This window comes from Bombus pascuorum, chromosome 13, assembly GCF_905332965.1.
Source record: "Bombus pascuorum chromosome 13, iyBomPasc1.1, whole genome shotgun sequence".
Taxonomy (NCBI): domain Eukaryota; kingdom Metazoa; phylum Arthropoda; class Insecta; order Hymenoptera; family Apidae; genus Bombus; species Bombus pascuorum.
Window position 1 is genome coordinate 1,800,300 of NC_083500.1, and position 16,928 is coordinate 1,817,227.

The 16,928-nt window shown below is 37.2% G+C and overlaps 2 protein-coding genes across 3 annotated transcripts in view; one reads left to right on the forward strand and one right to left on the reverse strand.

The window, feature by feature from the left end:
• The window catches only part of LOC132913464 (zwei Ig domain protein zig-8), a 739,765-nt gene that overhangs the window by 513,582 nt on the left and 209,255 nt on the right, over window positions 1–16,928 (reverse strand). The gene's annotated exons all lie outside the window — the stretch shown is intronic.
• LOC132913563 (E3 ubiquitin-protein ligase MARCHF1) lies at window positions 1,980–16,342 on the forward strand. The gene is made up of 5 exons (XM_060971993.1): window positions 1,980–2,510; window positions 10,818–10,943; window positions 11,258–11,379; window positions 11,529–11,656; window positions 15,861–16,342. The coding sequence occupies exons 1-5, from the start codon at window positions 2,329–2,331 to the stop codon at window positions 16,236–16,238; spliced, it is 936 nt and encodes a 311-aa protein (XP_060827976.1). The 5' UTR covers window positions 1,980–2,328; the 3' UTR covers window positions 16,239–16,342.

A 16,928-nucleotide genomic window follows, 5' to 3' on the forward strand; every position in this document is an offset into this window, starting at 1 on the left:
GGTTTTGGTAGAAATAGCTTCGCGTTAACTATCGGTAGTTCTAGTGTTAAATCAATTAACATTATTTTCTTAATATTATTGTTTTAGAGAAGTATCCAATGTACGTAGCTTTCAATAAATTCAACGTTATCGTTTATTCGTTCGTTTTTTCTTTTATTTGTTTTTTCGTTCGTCCGCTGTCTTTAAAACGAAAAGGGAAGAGCTGCTGGCTGTAAAAGAGGGCGTGCCGTCGCGTTTCACTACGATGAACTGACAGTTCTATCGGTTATCTAAACCGGTATCGTTTTCCCTTTTCCAGCTGGCTCTTCTTCTTCGTCTCATTTACATACGGAAAGATCGCGTGGAATAAGAAACAGATCTCGCAGAAATTACTGAATCGACTTATTCTCGAGCAATCCTTTGGTCAGACTTTCTCGAGGAACCGTTCGTTTGGTTATATTTTTATCATCAAGTGTCTATTTGTCACATCGGTGATGCAAGTAGGTATGTACATACTTATCTAAATATCTGAATCTATTCTTTTAATAAATATGAGTACAAGCGAATTTGAAGAATTTTTAGTTATAACGAGTTACTCGTTATTCAATACCTATTTATATATTTTGCATTTCATTTTATGTAATGATTATGTGTTTTGTAATACATTCACCAGTTCGAAGATCGATTGTGTTATTCGTCTTAAAATTACACGAAATTCGCTTCCCAAGTTTTTGAGATTACATCGGATAAAAAATTCTTTGTACATTTATTTAAATATATAGAAGAAGATATGGATATCACGTAAAAATACAAACAAAAAAATAACCCTTAAAAATTCTATGACAGTAACCAAATATCTTGGAGATGTGCTTCCTACCCTTGGAAGATGAATATTTATTTATTTCATTAGTCTCAGAATCTTATTTTTTTATCGTCTTGCGTTTCTTTTTACGGTAGTGCATGAATCTTCGTCACTGTGGCAAATTCAAATCTTTTCTGTAATGGCAATTTCAATTTTCTGCATTACAGAAAAAGGAAAATACGGGAAACGGGAAAGTCAAAGTACCGACGAAATAAACGGAAACAAACTCTCACATGAAAAATAAATTGAATTTTATCTTACGGCAATGGTATTTACATGTGCAACGCTTTACTAAACATTGCATTATTTAATATTTCATTTTCTAGAAAAGTTTCTTTGTGTGCGTTTTTTAAAAAATTCTTAACTTCTCCCATTATATTTATTTTACCGCATTTCGATATTTTTCGGCGAATTTCATAATTCAATATCGCTGTACAGATAATTGTTTACCATGCAAAATTTGAACGTATTTCTTAATTTGAAAAGACATACATATTAATTTGCGAACAAAGGAAGGGACTTTGGATACTAGTCATGCAACATGGTATCGTAAAATCATTATCTCTATCGAACCCTCCCTCAGAGACTAAGGGATATTAACGAAATTTAGCGTCATCGCAAAACTAAGGATCTGCAGTTCGAATAGTACCATCCTGTTTGTAATTCAAGGGGCAATATCAGATTTCGCATTGATTAATTCTGGGAAGTAAATTCTCACAAAGCCTGCCATTACGCCTAATAGGCTGTAAATACACGCAGATGCGTGGGAAGTGTGGTAGATCATACATATGCACTATATTCTCCGTATTTGGTTCCTGTTATTTTCAATTTATATAATATCTTAACAATTAATTAATAAATTGTTCGAAAAATTTCATTATGTTTTCTTTGTACCTTATCTATCTACCTTATCATATCTTCTTCGTAATATTAAAAATAATGTCACGATATTAAACGAGTTTGACGGACAATTTACGTAGAAAAGACTCGCGAAGTTATAGATAACAGAAAGTCTAATTCCAGTTAAATAGCAACCTAATGAAATATCATTCGAAAATCATTATATTTAATGATTGAAATTAGAACGTTTTGGAGGACTATCTCGTTGTCGAAATCTAAACATTCTCGTTGCTAGTCCGGGTCTCGTGTTGGTCTGGATTTGAGCGTGCAAATAAAATACATCTTGTCAAAAATAATCAGTCGCAAATAAGCGTGTAGCTTTTAAACTTTAGCGTACATCCTTTGTTTGAAAATCTTCAAGTCTGTTCGCCATGTTATTGGAATCGGCCCGAAAACATTTCAATATATCGAACTCCGTAGAGTGTTAATCGATATTCGAAGCAGCGAATTTCGCAGAAAGCCGGCCATTACGTCGAATAGGGTGTAAGTAAACGCGTAGGGAGCGTGCTGGATCATACATATGCACCGGTTCGTGTGTATCCTTCTCTTCGATTGCAGTTAACTTGGATCACGAGCACGGCATCCCGATGCTACCGGTCACCGTCCCCGAGGGTTCGTCCTGCAATTTAAATGACTGCGACACGCAGCAAATGTCTCTCGGGCTCGGCCAACAACACCGGCTTACCCGCAGCCTGGTCTCGGTTGGTTCCATCGTCTGCCGAATATGTCACACAAACACGTCCAAGGAGCCGCTCATTTCACCTTGTAGGTAAATGTATCATCGACCAATTGAACGACTGGCCCCTTTTACGGGACATTCATCCCTGGCCATGTGCTTGCCGTGATCCCTCTTTCGTCCGAGATTCGAGATTCTAGAGAGTTTCGTGGCGTACGTTCTTCGCGTTCAAGAGAATTTCAATGAGAGCTTTCAGCTCTAAGCTATACCGTTTCTGGAAATCATTTCGAGGATTTAATAGCGGTATAAGCTACGCTTTATATCATGTATATCGAAGACTATATTTGAAGACCAAAGTGCTTGCGATTATGTAGAAAATGTTAGATTTCGTTGAAATAGAATTTTAGTAGCGGATTAATGAAATTCATTGGAATATCTTTATCAGAATGTTTGAATTTCATTTTTTGAATTATTATTTCGCTTTTTAATGAGATGTTAATAATAACAGTGCGATGGATTATCGTTAATGTACAGCGACTTTAATTAGTGTAAAACTCCCTAGAATCTCTTTTATTAAAAACACATTTGTCCTGGGGAAATATTTGAAAAAAAAATTCAGGCTCTTGAATAATAAACTCCAAATGAAAAAAATACTGCAAGCACTGTGAAAACTATTGTTGAATTTAAAAAAATGGAAACTCCTAGCCTACCTAGATATACTCGCATTTCATTCTAACTATTCTCGCACGCTAGATATTAATTTTATTTGATATCTTTGTAATGCTTTATCCTTAAGCTAATTTCAGAATTTGTTAATTTGTAAGAAGCAGACGAACTCGCGATATTTTTTACTGATTTAACAATATTACTACGTAGATTCGTGCTCGTTAGGTACGGATTTAGCACATAGATCTTGACTTAATCGCTCATTTAAAGTTAAATCGACGTTTAGAGGTGAACTAACGATTCCAATTCGCTGAAATTGAACGCGAGCTAAGGCACGTTAGTTTACGAAACACGATTTCCAAATCTTTTCACTTCTAGCATGTTGCGATTACGAACCATTTTAATTGCTGTGCCAATATATAGCCAATTAATAACAATTCAATAACTTCGTAGTTTTCTTCAAATAATACAAGTCAAACAGAAAACATATAAAATCAGACGACGAGAAAACAGAATTCTTTGTAGGGAACGATTTAGGGTGCTTCGGAGCTCATAGAATGTATTAATTTCGTTTTCTAGAAAAACCCTAAGATATCCTGTATATTATAATTCCGCTTCGATAAGATTTATCGAAATTTGTTAATGACAGACCTTTGACCCAAACCGCTCAGTATATTCCATTCATGATTTAACGTCGGCCATCATTTTCAAACGTCTTTGAAGATCAAAAATACCAGTGTACACTTGTAAACATTTCGCCTTAATAGCTCGAAAATTCTGCCGTTGCTGGCTAATTATCTGGCTACTTTACCAGCAATGAAATTTCACCGATGCAAAGTTCATCCGGAGCGCCAATATTGAATCGCGTAAGCGCATAAACTTATTAAACTCAGCCTTAAAATGGGGTAGTCCATTTCTCTACCATTTGCTATTCCCACATTTACAATGTCCGGCAGGATGGGCAAACAATTTTGCAAGTAAAATTCCGGGCCCGTGAATCCTAATTAATCCTCGCGTTGCCTGATTAAGTAATGATTATCCTGTGTCAACTAATTACTACGAAATCCCATCAACATTAAGCAGACGACGTTGTTTGAAATTCAAGGACGCCAGGCCTTTCGAAACTAATTCATTAACTACCGACGCGATCTCTGTTACCTCGGACGAGACTAATGTCTAATTGTGAATTTAAAGTGGTAGACTTTGCGAGTGGTTAGATTTCGTTAATCGAAAAATTGATACTTTAGAAGTTATAAACACTTTTTCGTCTTAGAGATGAAAAAAAAAGAAACGATTCATGGAACGAATCTAACCGATGAGACTCTTTTGACAAAATAAAAAGTTTAGCAAATCAATTAGTATCTACACAGCTTGCTAATACGATGGAATATTTACTATATCGTCATTTGTTCAAACGAAAGTCGAAACAGGTGGCAAACACTCCAATGCCGGGAACAATTCCTATTGGTAGAAATAAATCCTTTCAAAATTATACTCACAAATTTATCGAATGCAATGACGTGCACGTTTGCCGATAGATATGTACATTTCACTAACGCGTATTTTCACAAGACTAAAATAATCACGCCAAACACGGCTCGCCGATACGTTAATCGCGTACCTTGAACCACAGTATTGCTCTCTGTCTCTCGTGCAAAACGACACGAAAACTAGATTTCAGCTAACCAATTGGTCGTATTAGCCTTTGCCACGTAATAGATATTACAAAATACGAGGGAAATACTCTCAATTTCTGACAATTTCCATGGAAATTTGAAACACGACGAAGATAACTTCAGAGTTGACAATTATAAACTAGTGAGATAGCCCTGTGTTAGAAGAATCTAAAGATTATGCTACGATTTTATATCATATAATAATAATACTTTTGTATGTAGATCCTGAGTATTAACACTCTTGTTCCTAAGCAAAGGACTTTTAAAGAAAATGAACGAATTGTGGCGGAACTTGTGGCAAAACGTTCCCTTGGATCTCATTTAACAACCAGCGCGTTTCCTTGGAATTAGATTTCTTTAGTGGAAGAGGGGAACGCGATCACGGAGTAAAAATTAGAATCATTCTTCTTTCCTTTTAACAGCCCCAACGATGCTCACGAGGTAAATCTATGAACATTATCCCCACTATAAATCGTTTCAATAAAACACAGTACTGATGAGACGATCCCTTATTCGCAAATGGTAGCTCCGTTTGCACGAACCACTTGCTTACCGCAACCTTGCAACCCCGCGATGCTTCTAACCCTTCTTAATCGAATTGAGAACACGTGCCGGTGTTCTACAATTTTAATCTCGCCGCGGCAACCCGCTAAAGTCAAATGGGACACCCACAGTGTTTTCAATGCGTGAATAAAAATCTCGGTGGTGCGCCATACCTCTCTCCGCTTTTTATTTCCCTTTTCTTCCTTTCTCCCCTTTTTCTAGCCTGGTTTTGCCCGTTTTCACCCGTTTTCCTTCAGCCACCTGCCATTTACTCTCTCTCTCTCTCTCCCTCTACTCTTTCCACGCTTCCCCTGGCCGTTTATTTCCCACGCCCTCTGCTTCCCTGCTCCTTTTCCCGCCCGAAGTGACACGCCGCGAGAAACTTAACTCACCGGTGCCCCTCGCGAGAATTCTCGTGGAATGACACGCGTATCGCGCGACCTATTTCTTTCCTTCGTTCGTCCCACAGCTTCGTCCAACGTTGCGTCACCTCGCCATCGTGTTCTCGCGTCTGAAAGCGCCGCGACGCGTCTAAGGGACCGTCAAGAGCGTTCCTCTGTTACATGTACACATTTACGTTTGTACGTGTACGTTTACGTAACACTTCCGTACGTTTACGTCGACGCGCGTCGCCATTATTTAATCTCGTGGCTTTGCGTAACTCAAATTCAAATGCGCGATGAGTCGAACAAAAGTGACAGGACGAGTCCGCGAGCCTGTTCACGTGGATTAACAGAAGCCCACGTGCACGCTGACCTGCTTATGCAATTTGTCATTGAGATTAGCCCGGTCGCGATGGATCCCTTGCGAGAGCTGCGTTTGAGCCCTATCTATGTCTGGATTAGAATCGGATCGGACATATACTCGGCACGAGAGACGGCTACAAATCTCAGAGGAGTCTTTCTTGAATACGTGATTGATTTTAATAGGTCTTGCGGTAGGCTTCGATATGGCTGCTTCTCGTCGGAGATGCAAGGGAGAAATCTCAGATAAATGGCGCAAGTTAGATTTGTATTAGGTTGTCCGAAAAGTTTCTTTCGTTTTATGAGGAAATAATAGACGCACAACGTTTTCTGTTTTATATTATTTTGTCGAATTACGTACAATCCATTTTGTTCTGTTGAGACTTGGTTTTGCATGAAAGTGCACTGTTGTAAGAAACATGTTTGCGAAAGAAAGACACTTTTCGGACAATCTAATATATTATTAGTAAGATAGACGATGGCTCGCAAAAGTGTCTTTCCTTATCACAGAGAACTCTTATTTGTACGTACTGTACGTGTGATAAAATATTTCGAAATTTCATTGGCCATAATGAGACGCGAATGATATGACTTTATTGATAAAATTTTAACCGAATCTGATCTGGATTAAAAACTCCAACTATTTATCCATTCATCGCTGTGAAAATTGAGCATTTTCAAAGTAGCGAGTTATATCTAGTCGACTTGTGAAATACGAGTAGCATATGAGATCAAAACTTCTTCTAGTAATCGGTTAATCGCAGTTGTTGTTTTACAGATCTTAGGCTCGTATAAAAATTTAGATGTAGCATTTATCTGTTCAGTAATAATAAGAACTAAGATTGTTTGTAAACTCCATGAAACAGGTTAACACACATATCTTCCGAAGTTAGTCGAAGTAGTTAGACGAAGTTCCGCAAAAGTAGCGCACAGTTTACGTTACAAATGTATAATGTCGAGTCAATTAGTCTTCTAACTTTATTACACTTGTTACTATAACGACAAATTCTTGTGTAAATTGTTGTCTGAAACCTGATCTCTGTACCTTTTAATTCAGTTTCAAAAGACACCGGCCTTCTTTGTCCGCAAACCTGATCCGCCACTTACGTTACAATGTTAAAAACTAACGTAGTCTCGCTGGCGTAAGATCCCCACAAACGGCACAAAGAGATTCTAATAATGCGCTAAGTATATTAAACATATCAAACATCCGTGCAAAGTATATAAAGATGAAACAATTTAAATTACGAAAAAAAAAGAATAAAAGAAAAAACGAAAGCAAAGAGCTAGTTACATGAAACGTATTATAAAGGAGTAGAGCAAGTTAATGGAAACGTTATCTACGTGCAGCACCTCGAGCAAAATAGAAAAATCACTGTTCGTACACGCGTGGTGCGTTTTTCCATGTCTTCACATTTACTTCCTTTTTTAGAATTTTTTTCGAGTTTTCTTTTACACGGCCGTCTCGTTGGAGAAGACTGAAAGGGCTGAATAATAGGTACGCTGAATTCTTTAAACGCATCTCGTTTCCCAAGCAGCTATGAAATCGCGGACGCGCGTAAGTGATGAAACGCATATTTAAAATTCTCTTCGCGATACAGAGGCCGAGAGAAACCGACGAACCGCGGAATGTCATCCGCATGGATGTTTAGAGTTTGTTTGTCCAGGAACAGTATTCTCTGACTGAAATGGATTAATTAACTTGGACGACCTACGCGGTAAGGGATCATCCGCTCCATAACGTAAATACACATACAGAACGTACTTCACATTTACGCGGTGGAAAGTAATTCATTCGAGTCTCGTGTGAATGATCGTTACGTTCTATCATCTTTTTCTCTTAATTTCTGCGCGCCTTGTTTATCCGTAACCTACTTCGTTCATGGTAAATAGAAACGGTCTGAATGGGATTAAATGGTTTCAGTTTGAAATTGAAAAACCGAAATGCGCAAAATGAAATCGTATAACTGCAGAGTAAAATAAGACCATTGAAATAAAGTACTTTACCACTTTGCAGGTTTTACGTGAACATTAGTTTACGGTTTGACACGTCAGTCCTTACCTGTAATATAAAATACAGATTTGTGTTAATTGTTAATTGCATGCATATATAAATTTGTTTCTGCTATTCATACTGATAACTTGAAAAAGCTTTTACTCCATTTATGAAACTTGTAAACTTTTCTAGCAAGTTTAGTTAGGATATGGATAAAGAATTTATTAAAATCAGGAAAGATAATTAGTATTTATTTTTCTTAGAAAGAAATCACTAGAAGTTGAAATTAACTGATTGTACAAATTTTCACACATTCAGCGATATTTCATAATAATAATAATAATGTTCGAGATAGAGCTGAAATTGAAAAGATGAAGTGGAACGTTTGGAACGCGAGAATAGAACGTACGATTAAAAAGACGATTGAAACCCAGAGAACCTCGTCGCATTACGTCACTTAATCATCCTGAAAGTTTATAATGTAAAGTTATACAAGCGTGTTTGTTATTAATTTCACAAGCGTCTCTCTGTTACACATTCATTAATAATAACTGGGAAAAAAATGTGGATCTATCTGCTCCGCTTGCTATTTCAAACCAGACATCCATTTAGTTTAAGTCAACCTCCTCGTATCTTCAATAGACACACGCTAGAACTGCTTATACGGTAAATTTCCCTAGCAAAACAGAAGCACATCTCGTCTTTTTGTATCAGCCGGCTTCCAACTCGCATGACGAAGTCCGCTCGAACTATGGCAAGTATAAATTTCGCAGACTTTACGTGATTCAGCTTATTCAACGGTGTCTTTCGGCGGGTACTCGCTTGAAAGAACCGTCTTAACCTACTAAAGTAGGCAAACATGCTTCCGACGAAGTTGAATAAGATGCGTTTCACCAGGCGGCGAAACGACGCTCCCGTAGCAGCGTAATTTTAACACCTGCCGTGAGAATTATGGTGTTAAAAGGGGTGGTCTTGCATGAAAACATGTTCGGGAACACGGAAACGAATAATTCGAGAAACGCGCTCTCGAAGTGATTAAAGACGCTCGGTTCGTGGAAAATAAAAAAAGAACAGAAAATAGAGGAAAGAGAAAGAAATTCTTATAGAATCAAATAAAAAGAGAAAGAGAGAACTAAGAGAGCGTGTGAAACGTAAGACAAGTGTCGCATGCAAATCTCTTTCGCTGAATGGTCGCGATCGTAATTTTCAAACTTACTGAACTTCTCTTCTTATTCGAATGTTACTGTGAAATATAAGGAGTCTGAATACTCCAGAAGGAAATAAGATCGAGCGCAGACCGTGATGTATGCGCGAACACTTTTATAATGCGAATTTGCGACACGTTCGTAAAATGCAAGATTCAATCGACCGTCGATTCGTTGAGAAAAATGTGACGACGATATTGTTACGGGCAAAGAACTAGCTTACTTTTCGTCTCCATCTGTCCCAGATGACGATATAGATAATATTTAATCGAAATAAATCGCTCCTTCTATCCGTTGGATTTGTCTTTAAATCACGCTCCAAACTTGCAATGAAACAAGTATTTAATGACAGTCATAGAAACTGGATCAACCAGTAATGATCAAAGTACGTGACTCGTGCAGGTCAAAGTGTTTCATAACTAAATTCACACAAGTTTCACAAGTTTTCAAAGTAGATTTTCTTAGAAATGGAGCTTCCAACATAATTTCGTCATTCTTGATTTTCATCTTATTCCGGACCATAGAATCTTCTCCTGGCTTCGCTGGCACTACGAAGTTTAGTATAGGCGTATACCGCGGAACAGCTGGTTGCTGATAGATGCTCTTGCAGGTAGAGTATCGATCGCCAAAGTTCTGTGTAGGATAGCGTACGTTTTTCACGGACAATTCTAATTAATTCCGAATGTCCAAAGTTGCCAACTACCTGGTTTAAACGATGTCCACTCTGTGGTCAGTCAGCGGTGACACTAGCGGTTACTTTCTCCGAAATAATTCATAGCGACTACCTGACTTCTGCGGTCATTTCTGAGGGACTTCCTTCCGGTCTAAACTACTACTTGGACAGTGTCAATCTGGAAACAGTGACAGGAAGTAATCTATTAAGCCACGAGTTTTATTTTTGTAGTACTTTACTTGCTAGAGGAACACACTGTTACGGTGAAATTAGGATTTGGGAAAATTTCCATATTCGAGCAAATAATTCCATCGTGGGTGATTCTGGAAAAAATTCTATCAATCCCGACCGCGGAACGAAAGATTCTAGTAATAAAAAACATCATAAGGGCAGCAGGAAAGAGATTCTAGGGTCGTAAAAGCAACGTGAGGACACCAGAGAAAAGCATTGTAGCGATAAAAGAAACAGTGTAAGGATATGAGAAAATTGGCTCTACGTCACATTTGTCAGAAATTTGAGAATGGAATTAGGCGTTGCTCGGTGTATGTTTCAATTTGCACGAGATACACCGTATACCACCGGAATGTAGTATGTATAATAAATAATAAGAATAAAAAAAATCGCATAAACCTACGTCTTTTGTCAGTTTTTTATTCTTTTTCCTTTAGTTTATGCTATTTTAATTATAAGGTTTCTGACCATATATTCTTTTATATGTAAAGCTTTTACTCTCTCAGGTATAGGAAAAGCCAATATATGCTTGATAGACAGAAATTCTGCAAACAAAAAACACTTCATTTTGCGAAAATACTAAATCTTTGTCATGTACATGAAATACTTTCTCAATGCTATTTGCTATGCTTACATATTTTCCTAGAATGAAACATAATTTGTGTAGATGCAAAGGATCGTTGGCTTACGTGCATTTGGCATGTTTGGAAAGATGGTTGAACCAGTCGTGCCGATCTTATTGCGAATTATGCCGTTATCACTTCAATGTTATCGAAACACCTCGTTATCGATGGTAAGCATCGAATTTCAAAATTCCATATTTTAAGATTGTAATTACGCGCGTTTTGCTCGTTCGAGGTTTGATTCTCCGAACGATTAAGAATTAAATACCGATGTTACCATATAGAAGTTTTCAAAATGAAAATAAAAAAGAAATGATATTGCTAACGTGGTAACGATTATCCAATGAATTGTGGTTAAATTTCATTTTCATTTGCAATATTCATGTATATTTGACGAAAGTTACTCGATTTTGCATAGAAAATAACACATGACATTCAACTTGTTTTCGACCTGTATAGTGATCACTTTTATGGGAACCTTCAGGCCAGAATCGTTGAGGATATGGATTACTCACCCCAGGAATCGTAGAAACATACAGTCAGATTTGCTTATCTTCACATTACTTTCCGTCGTTACTGTGGGTTTGGTAACAGTTTGTCTCTTAGGTGAGTCAATTTGCAATAACAAATAGCGAAGTAAAATTACGGTAAAATTTATTTTGCGTACATACGTAGATTAAAATTTGATTCTCTGACTGGGATAAAATTATAACTGAAAATACGTTAATTACGTTTATACGTCTGTTAAAACGTAGGCATGCAATATTTCGTCATCGAGGGAAATAAGATTGGAATTTCCAAACTCTGGACAAGAGGAGCTATATGGTTTTTTCTCACCATCGTGGTACTGGGTTACATTACAACGGTCTATTTACTCGGGAAGGTAATTATATTTTTAATTCAAAATATGTATGTATGAAACATCGCTGCACATAAAGGGAAATGTTACTTTCTACCTTAGTATCATAAGTAGACTGGGGATATTTATACATTTATGGAAAATTTAAAGATTTAAAACGAAAACTTAAAAATGCAAAGATGCAGAAATGCGAAGAATATACAACTATGTAAAAATATGTGAAATATTCAAAATCAAATATTACTTAAATTCCATTCGATTTACGGTTGTTTAGAAAAATATAAATTTTCATAAAAGTCCCTAAACTAATCACGAATACCCAAAGCATTGTTTGAATCCAAGATCATATTTTTTTAAAACAATATACAATATGATAACCTCCTACTTCTTCAAACCGATTGCTTTGTGGCAATAAATATTCACAATATCAGCTCTTTCATCGATTGATCGTTTCTTCAAATAACTACTTTATTTCATTTTGCTTCTACCTATAATGAAAACTGCCCTTAAAAGACGTACGGTGCAGATCTATACGTATAAGCATTAACCAGCAATGGTATTGTAATAAAACGTATTTAACTTCTGTTTGCCATTTCAAGCGACGGGTCGCGTTCTTGCAATTAACCGACTGGCTGTTGCTGGATTAGCTTTGTAAGCAACCGGTAAATCTGATAATAAATTCTCCATTTATTCCGTGACACAATGGACTCAGTTTTCTGAATACGTACATGAAAAAAGCGATTACCGTGCCAAAAATGTGGGTATTTTAAACATTCTTGGACGAAGTACCTTCTTCAGATGTGCCATTTTATTTCTCAGTTTAACAGTCGATAGTACGCCCCATATATATTTATAATCAGCAATGCTAATTACAATAAGTAACGCGGTTCCTAACAAGTTTTTTAATGGCCCCGGCGTAATCTCGAGAACTTGCGAATTTTTTTCGTGTCAGCCACGGACTGATCTTTCGCGGAAATTCTAAGCATATTCTTGCCGCGAGTAATCCCTTTAATGGTACCGCGTCTCACTTTTTCTTTTTCGTAACTGTAAATCCATCCGGTGTATTCGCGAGGTGGCCGGACGGAAGCTCCAGACTCATCACCTTTGTTCTTATCGAGTCTTGACGTGTTTCGCTTAAACATATAAATATTTTATAGGAAGAATAATGGGACTTGTACCGATTTTAACAAATACAGTGGCTCATGAAAGTACTCGAATAATTGTAGCTAGCTTTCATGAACATAATTATGCACGTCGCATGCCAATGAAATTTTAAAAAGTTTCATACACCTAATAAATGCAACATATAGATACATGAAAGTTGTCTATGATAAGTGTACCTTCATCCTCCACGCGTATAAAAATTCGAGAATCGTAACGAGGTTGAAGAAAGCAGCAGTGGTAATCGAAGGAAATCTAAGTCCAATCTAAAACAACTCTGTCGTTATTAAATACACCTGTTACTGTTAAATTCCACACATTAGAACCTGTGCACGCCCAACATCCCAACGCAAATACGGAAATCACAAATGGAAGCCTTGTTTACCGCAATTCGATCATAATCTCCGTTACTGGAATGACTGCATGGCTATAAGCCAGAGGGTTAAAAGATTTTCCTGCCAGGGAAACGCAATTATCCCGGAACGAGGCGTCTCTGAAAAGCAGCGACGCATTTCCAAATTCGTTTCCGCCCGAGGAACGAACCTGGTTTCCCCCGAGGTAAACGTAGCCCGCGTTTTATTCACGCCCGTTGTTTCTTCGCGAGAATTTTCAAGCTCGCGACGCCGAGTGTATCGAGTATTTCGTTCGGGGGTAAAAATATCGCGGCGGTTGCCGCTAGAGACACGGCGCATTTCGAGGTAGCTCCGAGGCAGGTCTAGGTCGACGGCCTTTTACGATGCGCCCGTGTGGTGGCTGCGACTGTCTTTCGCGGTTTATGTTTATGCGACACGATTCCGCCGACCCAGATAACAAGCTGCCTCGGAGCGGATGCATTAAGTCGTGGCCCGAGAGGTGAAACAGGTGAGCCAACGCTTGGCTGCGTGAATGGAACGCGTCAGCCAAGTGAACCGGAACAAACGTGCCGCGACACACTCTTTCTGGCTAAGAAAATAACGCGAAAGACACGCGAAGGCGTGCATTTGGTAAATGGAACGACAGCTATCCGCTTTATAAAGTTTGTCGCTGACTTTCTTTCTCGTAGGACACGGTTCGATTATTTCTAATTTTAAACAAAATTCCATGATGATAGTACATGTCCGCGGGGAACACCGGTGGTAGAAAAGAAAGGAAATTTCTGCAATGAAATTTTTGGCTGGTCTTCAATGTTTGGTAAACTAGAATAGGACATTAGAATGTATATATAAAACAGCAAATTTCGTTTGCATTTTCTGTGGAATCTTCTGTGTAAAATATATTTATATTTGCAACTTTTGATATTTGAGTATAGAAAGGGAAGAGAAGTCAAAGAATTTGAAAAGACAGGCTCGCGATCTAAAAGAGAAACAAACTTAGCTGAGAGAATATCGATGCGTAAAGTAACTGAGACGATCAATGGCAAATTGCCTTTGTGTGTCTTCACTGTAACGCATCGATCGACTCTTATAAAAGTTATTTCTCAATGTAACGCACTAGAAACTATGATTCCCGTAACTTCTTAGAGATTTAAGAAAGATAAGGCGGAAGAAGGGAAACATCGATGAAAATTTCCAACGTACAATCGAGTTGATGTCTAAAGAAGACAATCGCTTTGAGGCAGAAAATTACACGTCAGTATCTGACTATATTTCTTGAGTACAGCTCGGTCCGAGTTCTCAAGTTTACAAAGAAGAAAGCTGTTATAAAATTGCCTCGACTAGAAGGCAGGACAAAGTAACGAAGACACGAAGAACGTGAAAGATAAAAAAAAATGGAGGAAAAGGGCAAAAGGAAAGGAGTTGGATTGTAAAAAGAGCAGCAAGATATTGAAAAACGAAAGAGCTAGCCGTACCAGGAATCGCTAGCAGTTCCTTTCATCCTTTGGATCTTGACTACGGTTGATAGAAGCTGTAAAAATATAGCGAACTCGCGGTGGAATTTCTGCTGTCGCTTTATACTTGATATTACATGGTTTACGTCCAATGTTTCATGATATTGGACACCAATAGCTGATAACAAAATATCTAATAACTTGCACCCTCACGTATACTGTTTATTTGTCGGAGCAGTAGTTAACTCGAAACTATCGATAATGTCGAAAATATTTCACATATAAACCGAATGATCTTCTTCTACAGACGCATCATACGATATCGTTAATTTTAAAAGAGAGAGAGAGAGAGAGAGAGAGCATATGAAAGTCAATTTCGTTTTTTAAATGTCTCATATTTTTTAAACGCACTCGTCCACCCAGCTCGATATTCTCCGTAAAAAAGTGTTAACTTGTTCACGTGAAAAATCTCTAATTTAAATGATATTCCACATTCAATATTATGAAGGGGTTTACGATAAATTTCATCAAATGGTATGACATACTTTTTATAGCACATATAGTATAACATTTATAGTAGGAAATTAGAAGAATCTAACCATGCAGTTCCACATTTCATCTTATTCAAAAATTTACGAAATAAATTTCCATCCCATTCGGATGTCCTAGAAACCTTTAGAGTTCTTTATAATAATTACAGAAAAAAAACATACAAATTTACATTCGAAAGCAAAACAATGTTTTTAAAATTCAAAACGAATTGCTTTTATATAGTAAATTTCAAATACTATTGATATCCACGAATGATCGGATAATCACTATGGAATCTACTGTACGAAAGTGTACAAAATATTTCATTCCAATTTGATATATACAAATGGCGCAGATGTGTTTGTATCTTTACGATACTAAACAAATGCCATTTGGAAAAATTTGGGAAATTTTCTAATTCTACAAAAACACTCTTAATTCCTTAGAGAAAACATTTCTCAATTTCAATTCCCATCACGTAATTCCATTCGTTTCTCTATACCACGATCATTACGGAAAATACGTATAAAGTAACAGATTACAGGGAAACCGGAGCAAGTGATTCCTAGAAAGGGTAAATCACATCTTTGAAGCGAATATCTCAACAGAAACGGGACAAGAATTTCAAGCAAAATCTTGTTCCTGGTTGCATAAATTCAATTCCCGTCGAATAGTCGAATCGAAATCCAGCCGGTGCACATTTAATTAAGAATTATCTTGAATACGTGACAGCCCGGAATCAGTTTCGCTCGGGTTTCGATCAGGCTAGCTCGAAGCCTGGCCACTTCGAAGCCACTCTGGTCTAATTTATCGAGCAGAGTGTCTTTTGGCCGTGACAACCGAAACTATCTAGATAATTTAAATCGACCAGAAAAGAACGACCGCTTGTACAGATTTTCCCCTTTGCCTTCGCCACTTCAGTCAACTCATTTTTCTTTTCGTCAGGACCAGGTGTCGCCGTGGTATAGGTGGTGGAAGAGCACTGTCAACGTGAGGCTTATCATGGATCCGCAACTATCCAGGCTGCCGTCAGAATCATTTCAAGCTCACGAGAATCAAACGTCGGGTAATCCTGTTGTAAGTTCAGACATAATCTCCTACGAATAAGATACAGATAAATATTACGAAGAAGAAACTTGACAACTTACATTCTCTGTTTTTTTAATAGGGCAATAATTGTTAAATTTAACACGCTGCACATGTATTTGAAGAGCGACGTAACTGAAAGTAATTTATTTCACACGTGGCCTTCAACGCGTTGAAAATACGAATCCTTGTTTGTAACATCGGTCACATCGTTAATTTTTAACATTTTAAATTTCATGGATTTATTTACTTTCTGTTCTGTTGCATTAAAAAATTTTAGAAATGTGCGAATTTAGAGAGAGCGAAACGCAAGTGAAAATAAATGATCTTTTTGTACCGAAATTAAAATCTACGCGCTATAGAGTGGTGTGAATTTCCTTGCGTTTATTAATCTACGATAATAAAATCGATTATTTATTTCATTTGCTTTGTGGTTTAATACTGTCACCGTTACTAAATTTACATAAAAGTTTTCTATGGTAAGTAATCGAATACTTTCGAGAGCCATTGTATAATATCCTTTTCTAGAATGATATAAAATAATCATCTTTAAATAACACAAAATAGAAGATTAAACAAACTCTTCAAATGTCTTTTTCTATAAATTGCCACGTTCAATCTAATAAACGCGGATATGTAATTGGAATATTTTAATTCGTCGAGCAATGTCTAAATTACGATAAGATAAGCATAACTATTTAGGCCTAGTCT

Coding starts and splice junctions, on each gene's coding strand:
- LOC132913563 (XM_060971993.1), top strand. CDS start 2,329: ATGCTACCGGTCACCGTCCCCGAGGGTTCGTCCTGCAATTTAAATGAC. Junction 2,511..10,817: donor CCGCTCATTTCACCTTGTAG/GTAAATGTATCA, acceptor TAATTTGTGTAG/ATGCAAAGGATCGTTGGCTT. Junction 11,657..15,860: donor CGGTCTATTTACTCGGGAAG/GTAATTATATTT, acceptor TTGAATACGTGA/CAGCCCGGAATCAGTTTCGC.